Source organism: Nelumbo nucifera, chromosome 2 (assembly GCF_055504915.1).
Source record: "Nelumbo nucifera cultivar China Antique chromosome 2, China Antique-T2T, whole genome shotgun sequence".
In the NCBI taxonomy this organism is placed as follows: Eukaryota; Viridiplantae; Streptophyta; class Magnoliopsida; order Proteales; family Nelumbonaceae; genus Nelumbo; species Nelumbo nucifera.
In genome coordinates, this window is record NC_142650.1 from 100209796 (window position 1) to 100221975 (window position 12180).

A 12180-nucleotide genomic window follows, 5' to 3' on the forward strand; every position below is an offset into this window, starting at 1 on the left:
ATCTTTCCCAAAGCCACGCGACGTTCAGATACAATCCTAGGGGTTAGATGTAACTTTCAGATACGTTCAGATACCATAGGCACTACGCTCATACGTTCATACATCAAAGCCACTTGATTATGGTACTGCACTACATTCAGATACGAACTATACAAGGGTCTGGCGAGATCGTCTACCAAAGCCACGCGACGTGCTTGGGTTGGATCCATCCGGTCTGTGCCTGAGCCCTAAGTGTCCTTATTGTACACTCAAGCTAACACCCTCTGGTTGGACACGCGTCAGCCCCTTACCAGCCAGCCAAATAAGCCTACATCACTGAATAAGATTGATGAAGGATGTTAATTTACTAAAATGTCCTTTAAGAGGGACAAAATGCTCACTTTGATTTTAAACCCAAATCAAGCAACACCACACCAAAGAAAGAAAAAGCGCAAGATTTATATATGTAAGAGAAAGGGCAAAATGATCCCACAATAAGAAAAAGATTTTAAACTATTTAACAAGCACATGACAGTCATATATAATCACGTAGCTCAGTTTGGAAATAGTACAAATACAAATATATACAGTGCAAATACTTTGAACATTTTTCATAATCACTGTTACTATGATGAAAACCATCTCCAATAACCTCATGATGTACTGCCAACTCAAGAGAGTTCAGACATAACCACTCCTTATGGGATTGATAAGCAGCTTGGATTACCACAGAGGACAACAAAGGGATACTTTGAAAAATGCACTTATTATGGGCGTCCCAAATTTTCCACAAAACAATTGCCTCTAGTCCAAAATCCTGTGTAGCCTCATCATCATTTAATTGCAGGTCCATCACCGTTTGTTTGATCCAATCTTTCACAGTAGTAGCAGAGATTTGATCTGGTCGGAGGCTGAAATTTGAACCAAACCAAACTACTCGTGTAAATTCACAATTCCAAAAAGTATGCTACTTGGGGTGGCTGTGAAAAAAGAGTCTTCTGTCATGACAGGCGTCTCTCCATCCTTTCTCTCTAAGGACGAGGATGTGGAAGCACTAGGACTCCGTTTGGCATCAATTCTGGGATTCTCATTCTCAAAATCCTTTCAGAAAAGAATGGATTCTGAGAATTTCATCCAAAGAATCACTTAGGTGTGTTTGGCACAGTTATCTGATTTCTGTTTCTCAGAAATAGAATCTCGTTTAGCATCACCCTGTTTCCTCATATCCATTCTCCATATGAGTGCTTATATTTTAAGACAAATTACTCATATTTTTATTGGGTAAATGGTGTGAGAGCTGACAAATAAAGGGGAAATACCCATAGGAAAATATAAAAATAAAGCTCTATACTGATCTCCTTATAATTATAGGAAGGTTCCGAGGTGAGCGGGATGGTAAGATTAAAATTCAAGACTCAAAATCAAGATGATTTTTTCAGCTTGAACTTGGGAAAACTAGGTTTGAGTAAGACTCAAATCCAGATTCAATGTACGGATGCATTATATATACTCTCCCACTCATCTGCCACTCAAAGAGCCCCACAAAAAGAAAACAACAATTCAACAAATAGCAACATTATATTGCTATATATGGACTAGATCATTGGTTGTGCTAATCAATGTTTGGCCATGCCCACATGGGTTGGGAACAAGTACATGAAAGGAAGAGAAAGAATACTTCAAATATCTTCACAAGCACAAGAAAGATTTTGTGGGTACATGACTAGGATGGAGATGCAATTGAGATTGCATTTAGTAAAAGGAAATTGAAACTAGGAAAAACTAGCTTCAGCAATTTGAGGCAGAGAAATTGCAGAGAGAAATTCAAAATTGGCCTTAAACCAGACCAAAGAAATATTTGCAAAAGGTCATCCCTTCGATGGTGGATGACCTTAAACCAGGCCAAAGGAAGACCAATTTTCTATCCTTTCAAGAGGTACTTCATCAAAGAAACCAAGGTTTCTCAATTCTGCTTGAAATGTAAAGGTTTTATTTGGAAATATGCAAGACAAAGACCTGAAATGGGAATTGAATCCAGGGCAGTTGTTAAATCCGAACAGATATTACAAAGAGATACCAGATTACCTAATTGGAGTAGTTCTGATGACAAGAGCAGAACGGTGTAAGTGGCGATAATAGGAGCACTGGCGAAGCTTGACACTGCTTCAAAATTGCCTCATTGCATGCTAATGGGAGGGCACTGGATTGGAATCTGAAAGTTCAAGGGGATGTGTCATTAACCCTAAATTGAAGTACTCGGTAGGATTTCTAACTCGTCAGAATATGGGGGGATGGGCTACTAACTCGTCAGAATAGAGGGGGATGGGCTACCCCCGTTGTGTAGCTCCAAGAAGCAAAAAATTTTAGTATTTTTTGATATATTAGCCCATGTGGAAAATTCCCCAAACCCCTTTTATTTCCCCCAAAATCTTTCCAGAATCCTGGTTCAACAACTGCTTTTCCTCATTTTACAATTTACATAACCTCTGTGTCCATGCAACATTGCTTGTAATTGTTGCCTCGTAGGTATGATCCCTTCCTCTGTTTTGTTTACTGAATTTCTCTCAAATTAGCGAAACAATTCTTTTAGTGAGTGGTAAAAATTCATGAGGGTTCTTAAATGCTTATGCAAATGGGTAAGTTCGATTATCGGCAGTTTCAGTGTGAATAAAATAGGTCAATTAAAAGCATGTCCAATTATTTATTTTCTTCTCAAATAAAATTGTTTTCCTAGAAAGGAAAAGAAAACTAGAAATGACAAAACAAGTCATTTAGTTCTTATCCAGGATCCCAGCCTCTTGGTAGCTTCTAACAGAATCAGAAAGGCTCTCCTCCAATGACCTGTATTTCCACCCCAACTTCTGTAATTTCTCAGAACTATAGTTTTCTTCTGCCATGACCTCCTTAAAACTGCAAAATGAAGTTGAAGATGTTTATGAAATTTGAGAAGCCAACCGTGCAAACTAAATGGGGTGTTGGTGAGTATGTCTGATTTTGTCTTTTCAAAACAAAAACAACTGCCACATGAACAAAACAAAAACATTTTGATGTGGAAATTTTTATTTTAAAAAGCAAAATAATACATGTTTGATGTTTGCTAAGGGATGCCAGTTCAGTTTTCAAACCAACAGCATGAAGATCTTAAGTGGAACAAAAGAAAAATCTAATAACAGAAGTGGCAAGCACTGCTGAATATATTGAAATACTTACTTCTTTGGATAGTTGTAGTTAGGATACATGCTCCTTAACTTCTCGATCAGGTCCTTTGCTCTGATCGTATGTGATGCACATATGTATCTTCCTTCTGCTTCAGGCTTCTCATATGCAAGTAGAAGTGCTTCAGCTACATCACGGACATCTACAATTACGTGGACTTTGTTTTCCAATGATTCATATCCCTCTGGTTTTGGTCACAATAGAAGAAAATTTAATTAGAGATGGAACAAAAGAAAAAAAAAACAGTTTGTAACACTGAAATGCAAAAATTCCATGGAGTAAGTTCATTTTCTCATTCTTTTTATTTCAAATCATTATAAGATACTACAAGGTTTCAGTTGCACTTGGAAAGAAAAAGGGGCTGCTTAAAAAGAAGTCATGCAACAACACGGCGTTTGAAAGATAATCACCATTTTTTGTGATGGCTAACAATAATGTATTTAATTAATTCAAGAGAAATTCAGAAACCATACCATCCAAACATGGACAACACAGACAATACAAACACAGGTTTCAAACAATATAGTTGGGACAAGTCTTGGATGAGGTGGTGGCTTGAATCAGTTCTTCAGCAATAAGTTGGGTTTAATCCTGCCAGATTTCCAAGGACTAAAGAATGAAGCTTTTGGAGCAGACTTTTGGAGCTCTTTGAATGCTTAGTTCTGGATTTTTTTTTTCTGATGTATTTTGTTTAAGTCTGTTCTGTTTTGTCTGATTGTTTCTTGGGGGTGAGTCGTGACCTCTTGTCACCTATGAGATGTAAACTCCTTTAGTAATAAAATGTTTTCTTTATTTATCTTCAAAAACAAGTTTGGAAGAGGATGATGATGACACAGGTTACAATTCATTCCCAGGTCCCAGCATTCCCCATAATCAGTCTTGCCTCATCGCCCCAGCTGTTGCAAGATATCAACCACCACATTTGCAAGCCTAGGAATCCACCTGGATGGTTCAGGTTTCTTCTCAAGGCCTTAGCTTCTCTCACAAAAAAAAACCAAAAGTCCAAAACATTCACGGAGTCTCTTCAACTGACCTTAACCATGAGAAAATAACTTGACAATCTCCTTCAACAATCACATTTCTCTAGTTCTGTTAAGCTATCAATTTAGGCCTTTGATTTTTTTTTTTTTTTGGAATATAAACAAACTATAATATAATAACGAGATGTCCACAAAGTTAGTTACATCAGGAATATCACTAGAACGGAAAGGCAAAAAAAGTGATCCTCCCATTTGTTTTGGCTAACTGAGCATCCTTATGGGCTGGTAAGTTAAAGTTTCTTTGTATAAAACAAAAAGAAACAGAAAAAAAGCTTTGGCAGACACTCTTCGTTTTAGACAAAAGCCCATGGCAGGTCCAAGAGAGAGTAGACTTCTGGTTCAACGCTTGGATCACTTTCTGAGAATCTTAACACACTATAACTTTTGTCAGGCTCCAAGAAGTTGCTTTCTGTAAGGCCTGCAAGATAGCAAATAATTCTGCTTCATCAACCGAGCACTGAAGTTGTCCTACCTCCATAAATGCCTAGACATTAGTGCAAAAAACAACTCCAAAGGAGAACAACTGGTTTGCACATTTTCCAGCATCTGTGAAAATAATTAAATCAGTTGCAACGTGCCTAGACATCAAAGGATGATCAAGCGGCAACTTTGGATCCCAAGTCCAAATACCTAGGTCTCCCTATGCTTTGGTCAAGGAATAAACATGCCAAGTTGTCCTATGTCCTGGGTAATGTCAAGGCCAAACTAAATAAATGGATAGCGTCAGCTATTAGCAGTGTGGGGAAACGGGTTATAATTCAGTCTGTGCTCCAAGTTACCCCTCTTCACTCCATGGATCTTGTCAAATTCCCCAAAAACAATTAAGAATTTCTGGTGGGACAAATCAGAGGCAAACAAATATCCCTAAAGTGGTGCCCTTGGGGTAAACTGGCTCAACCAAGGAACAATGGGGGTCTTGGCTTTAGAAATATGAAAATAGTAAATTTAGTGTTGTTAAAAAAACTAGCCTGTCGTTTTCTCAATGAACAACAGAAACTTTGGGCTCAAATCTGGAAATCCAAATACCTGAGGAACTGCAGTCTATTCCCTTATTCTCCTCCCAAAAAGGTTTCCTAACAGCACTGAATTTCTAAGTAAGGAAATCTGTTGCTCCGGAACTAGGGGAATTAAGTAAGGAATGTGGGTATCTGGTTTCTTCTAACAGCACTGAATTTCTAAGTCAAGTGCCCTGGATAGTGTCCAACTGTTCTTTCAGATTTGTGGAACAACCTGTGTCTCCCTACTTGCAGGATTTGCAGTTTAACCAAATTACCTCCTTTAATGCGTGGGATGAAAATGTCCTACAAAACCATGTGAGTGAGGAGGAGCACTTAGTAATTAAGAATGTCCAAATATTCCCAGTTGAAAATACCCTGAGATGGATTTAGACCCCAAGCAAAACAGGAATATTTTCGTCCAAAGTGGCTTATAGGGTGTTACAGGAAACTTTACTAAGCCCGATCTCTGACCAACAAATCATTGGATCTGGAAGCTCCCTGTTCCCCCAAGATACCAGCTGTTTATCTGGAGACTAATTTTTAATTACCTCCCTCTCAAATTTCAGCTCCCCTTGGAGCCACACGAACAGCTTTGTGTGCTATGCAATCAACAGGTTGAAAATGCTAAACATCTGTTTCTGGAATGTGATTTTACTAGGTCCATATTATTTGAAGCCCCTTGGAACATTAACCTGCATTCCATTTTCATGGATTCTTGGAGGGATTGCATATTCTCTTTAATTAGGAATTTACCTGATAAATATATGATTCTTGAGGTCATCAGCTGGTATGCAGTAGCTCTTTATTACATCTGGCAGGCAAGGAATGAGAAATGCTTTAGAAATTGGACTTATCTCCCCCAATCTGTGTTGATTTGCATTAATAGCATTATTAGTAGGAGGCATTGTGACACCCAATCTGAGGTCCATCATGTAGTTCCAATGCAGAAGTTTCAATTATGTATTCCTAATTTAGGCCTTTGATTACATTCATCATTTCAGCTCTCAAATTGTGTATGAATTCCTTGAATAGAAAATTTATGCTCATATTTCTTTTAAGCTTAAATCCCTAGAAAGAAACATTATAAGTCATAGACAAAAATATGCCTCCACAAAGACAAACTACATGGAAATAAGCATAAAGTGAATGAAAGGAAAGATAGTGAAAGTACAGGAAGAGACCTTTCAAAAGCTTGATGAGAATCAAGCTGCTGGCATTCATCGTTGGCTGCAATATTGGTCCAAGAATAAGACTTGGACAAACTGTCACAATGTTGAGACCATTGTTTTTTGCATACTCTAAAGCCTGACTTTCTGCTAAAGTTTTGGAAAGGCAGTAAAAGTTCTGGAACAAACGTGAAATAATGCAAGCTTAGTTTAAATAAAGAACTTCCAAATGTTCTGCAGTCAAATTATATTACCAAAATAACAAGGATACATTCTACATTTCTACTCTAGTATTAATGAAACAGAATAAATATTCAGCAGGCCTTTAGTGTTACTGTTAAACAGAAAAAGGTAAAGTTAAAGAGAAAATCGTGATCAAGAGAATGTTCTCAAATGATATCATATATAAAGATGGTCCTGTCCATATTACATACTTGTCAAGTTCAAAAAATTGGTAATCTTAGAGAGCCCAATTACAACAAAACTAAGAACATAAAAAGGTTAGGAGAAAGACAAGACTATTCAAATTCTATAAACTCAGTCACTTTAATGGCTTAATCAAGTAATCTAGTTGGATTGAGCATTAACTAGGTCCAATCAAGTTTGAAGTTAACATTACCAAATCTAAAGGCATTTCTTGTCCCTATTAGAATATTTAAGTTATAAGAAAAATATGGACCAGAAAATGGATGCAGAAAGTTGGGAGTGTTGCAAGCAAGCTCTAGTTATCAAGCCAGAGTGTGTGCTAGCACATCCATGCATGATACAAAGCTATTGTTGTGCTATCACGCAAGCACATGGAGGCCTCGAAGCATGGAGAATGCTAGTATGGGCTTCTGATCTGAACAACAAACAACTATATGAGAGTTGGTAACTCAGGCCATTGCATCAAATGGGAAAAGTATAGTGTGCACCAGAACACACATATTTTATCCATCCATTCCTTGCTCAGATGTGTTAATGATGGACTAATTCAACATGCGTAAGTGATTTCAAAACATTATTAGCGTCACCTCTTAAGGTTTTACACATGGAATAATTAAATGAAAAATCACAAATGTATACTTGACTTTTGCTGTAGCATAAACCACTGAACATGCTCTGGGTAATACATTCTAGGCGAAAGAGAAAGGACAACTAATTTTTTTCTCCCATTCAATTATTGTATATTTTATTCATGTTATGAACATAGGGTGTAGAGTGTAGATGCAGATTTGAGCCTCCCCTATTCAGTACTTAGGTGCAGGGATAAACTGCTAGATGGCTTGTCTGCAATTTATCCATCACAATAAGCTTAGCACATGGCAAAATGGTGAAAATTTCTACATGCCTCAGGTTGTTCTCAGGTCTCTATTAAGCCATTAGGAAGTACCTGTGCACCCCAAGAAATTTTTGACAGCATGAAATTATCTATAAAGGAACTGCCTAACTGTCAATTGAATAATTAATTTAAGAGGTGCTAAAAAGGTAGAAAAAATCCTTCATACTATTGCAAAAGAGACAAACAAAACATCAAAGCTTACCAGAATTCCACATCTATACATCTAGTCTGTTATTTCATTCTCAATCATTTAATGCATTTTTTTTAAATGACCATCCATCAGAAAAATAAATCAAAACCAAAATAATCCTATTTGATGGTATATTTTTTGGTCAGTTACCTTGGTTTCCCTGCAGTATTCCTTATCAGACCAGCACATTTCGTCCATAACTTGATTCTTTGGCCAATTAGGATTCATGGAGACAGCAGATACAGATGACACAACAATAACTTTATGCACCTTTTCTGCAGAACATGCTTTGAGTACATTATGTGTACCGGTTACTGCAGGCTCAATGAGTTCTACCTGCAAGACAGTTACTTAATAATGGAAGAAGCGATGATCATTAAGTTGCATACATGATTGTGTGCATCACCCAAAAGCAGATGCTAGCACAAGAAATGCAATTTTATCCCTTTATCAAAGTTTTCCTCATGGTTCTAGCAGTGTATGTATTCCAGTTTCCAGATCCATAGAAATAAGGAATAATCCATATACTGGATACATGGAAATAATTAAACTGAAATTATCTTGCCTCTGGATTTGGTACAGTTCCTGATGGAACTGGGCTCGCAACATGGAATACTCCTTTGCATCCTGCAATGGCTGCACAAAGTGACTGGTAGTCCAGCAAGTCTGCCTTGAAAAGGTGCAAATCCTGTGCAGCATGCTCCAGTTTTTTCAGATGAGAATTCTTTTCATCTCCTGCAACAGATTTTGGATAAATTAACATAAACTTCTTACAGAAAATGTCAACAAGAGGCAATTTTTCAAAATAATTTGGTTAACATATGCCTGGAAATGTACTCATATTCATAGCTATACATAGTTGTCAAATTTACATTTCACAACAGCACCCCTACCAGCATTCTCTCTCTCTTTGACTTTCTTAGAATTTTACTGTCTAACACGACATTCAACTGCAGACCTTCATACAGATTCCGGTTTGTTTATTGAAAGAGCATCTTTAGTTTAGGTGTATAATTGGCTCTGATCTTTGCACTTTCTTTGGGAATTGTGTACGGCATTCCATCTCTAAGAAATGGTATATCTCCACAAAACATGGAGAAACACATAAAATTAAGGATTCGATGGAAGAAATTCTTGTAAAAGAATCAACCGGAATTCATCAATGAACTACAACAGGTAAAAGAAATAAATAACTAAATAATCAAAATAAAACCAAGAGAAAACAGATGGAGTTAGAGAGGAGAATAACAACATAGAAACAAGTACTAATTCAAAAGGGCATAGTAGGACCAAATAATTATAAAAAAATCCTTTATATTTATCAACTTACTGCAAAATTTAAATGAACCATGCATCTACAGGCAAAAAAGGAATGAATACCCATATTAGTAGCGTAAAGCATCTCACCCAAATAAACAACTAAACAAGTAGTACAAAAATGAATAACATTCATATCAGGCTCAAAAAACGTAAAGAAAAAAAAAAGGGACTAAAGGAGTATTAGTAAACTAACATTAGATGAAGCTTCAACCCATTTAAACAATCTATAGATTTCACTAGTCACACCAAGAAATTAAATGAATTGGAAACCAAAAGTACTTGGAGAAGAGACTTAAAAAATATGAATAAGTAACAAAAAAGACCCAACAAATTTCGTTGGCATGATTTAAGCATTCCGAGTATTATTTCAAGCCACATCCAAGCATAAGCCAGTGGAACTATTTCCTCAAATGCGTTTAACAAGAAGAAGAAGAAGAAGAACCGACCTGGTTCTCTAACGGTTCCATGTACTATGTAGCCCCTAGAGAGTAGAAGCTTCACGACCCACGAACCCAAGTACCCTCCTGCCCCTGTCACACATACTCTTCCCTTCTCCGCCATTAACGTTCAAGGAAATCAAAGTTCCTCTTTCTCACCCTGGTCAGCAACCAACTGCTTCGGTTCGGTACACTACCCCTTTTTCATCAGAAAATCGAAGAAATTTGAGATTCGGGAAGCTCTAGACTGCTTATGATAACCGTGCATTCCACGTGTTCAATTCACTGAATCCCATTTCGCTAGGAGACGGTGACTCGCTAAAATAAATATAAATAAATAAAAATAAGGGTATGGTCAATGACAAAACATCCCCTCTACCTTAATCTGAGACAAAGACTCCTCTTACTTTAGCGGTTAGATGAAAATTCCGCTGAGTTAGAGTTCTACCAATTAACTTTGAAAAGAGCATTCAGCTTTTTAAAATATTTTAGGGTAAATTTCTTATAGTATCTTTATAGTTTAGTTAATTTATTAATTCTATCTTTATTTTATATATTATTTTAAAGACTAACCGTTAGATAAAAACTCCTTTGCTGTTAAATCAGATGACGGAAAGCATTAAATTGCCAAAATACTCCACTAAAATCGAAAATTTTCGGATTAATGCATTGGTCCGATCATGGTAGGAGAAAAATAAAGTGCAATTCAACTCTGTTTAAACTTTAAACTTGGTTGTGTAAAACCCAAAACACCATGAGAAAAATAAAGTGCAATTCAACTCTGTTTAAACTTTAAACTTGGTTGTGTAAAACCCAAAACACCATACACAGTAATAAGATAAAGTCCGGCATGCTTTTTTATGCTCATCTTATTGTAGGAAAATAATAAAACTATAAAAGAGTTGTCGAAAGTTGTTTATTACCATTACTCCTTCGGATTTACAACTGCCAGCTTATTTCCTGGTTTTTTTTTTATGAATGAAATTGCTATTTTCACTATGTTTTCTGAAGAAAGGCTTATCTTCCAGGATACTGTATATTTTTAAAGCCATTCGGGTTTGTATTTCGAACTGAAAGTGGAAAAGCATAGGAACCCATCAATGCACTCTCTCCTTACCTCAGAAGTGTGGCATTTTTCGAGCGCAGAAACTGAACCTCTGATTGGTACAAAACTGACAATCCGCAGTGGTAGAGAATCTTCTTGGATCTGTGAGAAAGAAGAAAGAAAGAACAATGATCTGGTTTCTTTTCCTTGTTCAAAGTTGAATTGAGGAACCAAGATAGATTCTAACTTTCAGAGCTTCAAGAGGCTGGTTTGAGAGGGGAGAAGAGAGAGAGATAGAGAGAGAGGGGAATCCAAGCCAAGCCAAAGCTCTCAAGTCTTCAATCAAAAGAAACACCAATTCAAGGTCACTATTGCCAGCTAGTTGTGCATTGCCAGAGAAAAAAGAGAAAAAGAGAGCAGGTGAGAACCAATTTAATTACAGTTTCCAAAATTAAATCCTCAAACAACAGAAGAACCACGTGCTTCCCCTACTCCTCTTTCTATAGAACATTAGACTACCATTTATTACCTCCTACCCAACCATCACAAAATTCACAAGTAACTGCGCAGGAACAAAGACCACGATGACTCTTTTTCCCTTCCAATTGTCTTGTCTGACTTTTGACCCACCCAAGAACTTTTCAATCCAACGTTTCAAAGATGGGTTAACCCGTTTTTTTCTCCTTTTTTTATCAATCTTTGTCTTTGTTCTACTGTTCTGTCTCTGCATCTCAAGAATTGGGGTTCTGGGTTTCTGAAATTCTTGCCATTAAACTCTGTCCTCATTAGTTGTTTAACAGAGCACAGGGAGGGTGGAGAAAGAAAGTCAAGAACAACCAAAACCAAAACTAGAATAACAAGGAACTGATTTCCGAGGAGGGGAAGGAGAAAAAACAAGCACCATTGATGTCTGTTGTGTTAGAGATGAGATGGTGGGTGCACGAGTCATGAGAGAAGCTGCCATTGAGGTGGTGGAGTCATGCACGCACCCACTAAATGTTGGTTTAAACATTTCACTTGTCAAAATAAAATTAAGTTGTATTGGTTATGGCCGAGAGTGACGGAAAAACAGAGAAAAACAGAAGCTGCTGTTCGTGTATCCTGAGGTGGGGAAAGATGAACAGTGTTTTTCTTTCAATTGTAAGAATAGTTATTACAAGGATAGTATAGAAATTAAAAAATATTATAACGGCAGATTTCAACCAAAAGTTAACAGAAGGGGGTCTTTGTCTTATAGTCATGGTATGGGGGGTTTTGTCGCAAAACAAAATACAGGGCGGTCTTTGTCATAAACTACATAGTACAGGGGGGTCTTTGTAATTTACCCTATTTTCTTACTGTTTTTGATAATTGATATCATTATTAAATAGAAAGAAAAAAATAAAAATATTTCTTACTGTTGGAAAAAATTCTCATGATCATCATCCTGTACTTTGGTTTGAGTGGCAATTTGGTCTCCCAACTTTAA

General features: G+C 36.9%; 1 protein-coding gene across 2 annotated transcripts; it reads right to left on the reverse strand.

Moving 5' to 3' along the window:
• Positions 1-126: 126 nt before the first annotated feature.
• LOC104606318 (cinnamoyl-CoA reductase 1-like) lies at positions 127-10111 on the reverse strand. 2 transcript variants are annotated; one of them, XM_088899079.1, is made up of 6 exons: positions 9677-9946; positions 8476-8645; positions 8061-8246; positions 6415-6577; positions 3190-3379; positions 127-315 (listed from the first exon to the last, which is right to left on the reverse strand). In XM_088899079.1, the coding sequence occupies exons 1-6, from the start codon at positions 9789-9791 to the stop codon at positions 279-281; spliced, it is 861 nt and encodes a 286-aa protein (XP_088755205.1). In that variant the 5' UTR covers positions 9792-9946; the 3' UTR covers positions 127-278. The 2 variants fall into 2 exon arrangements, with proteins under 2 accessions (XP_088755205.1, XP_019054804.1); XM_019199259.2 differs by lacking the exon at positions 127-315 and adding an exon at positions 2589-2889 and having other exon boundaries at positions 9677-10111.
• Between the last annotated feature and the right edge of the window lie 2069 nt (positions 10112-12180).

Excerpts from the sequence above, each read along its gene's own strand:
- LOC104606318 (XM_019199259.2), bottom strand. The coding sequence starts at position 9,791 with ATGGCGGAGAAGGGAAGAGTATGTGTGACAGGGGCAGGAGGGTACTTG. Across the intron at positions 8,646-9,676 it reads TGGAACCGTTAGAGAACCAG|GAGATGAAAAGAATTCTCAT; the intron begins GTCGGTTCTTCT and ends AATCTGTTGCAG. Across the intron at positions 6,578-8,060 it reads AATACTGCAGGGAAACCAAG|AACTTTTACTGCCTTTCCAA; the intron begins GTAACTGACCAA and ends CGTTTGTTCCAG.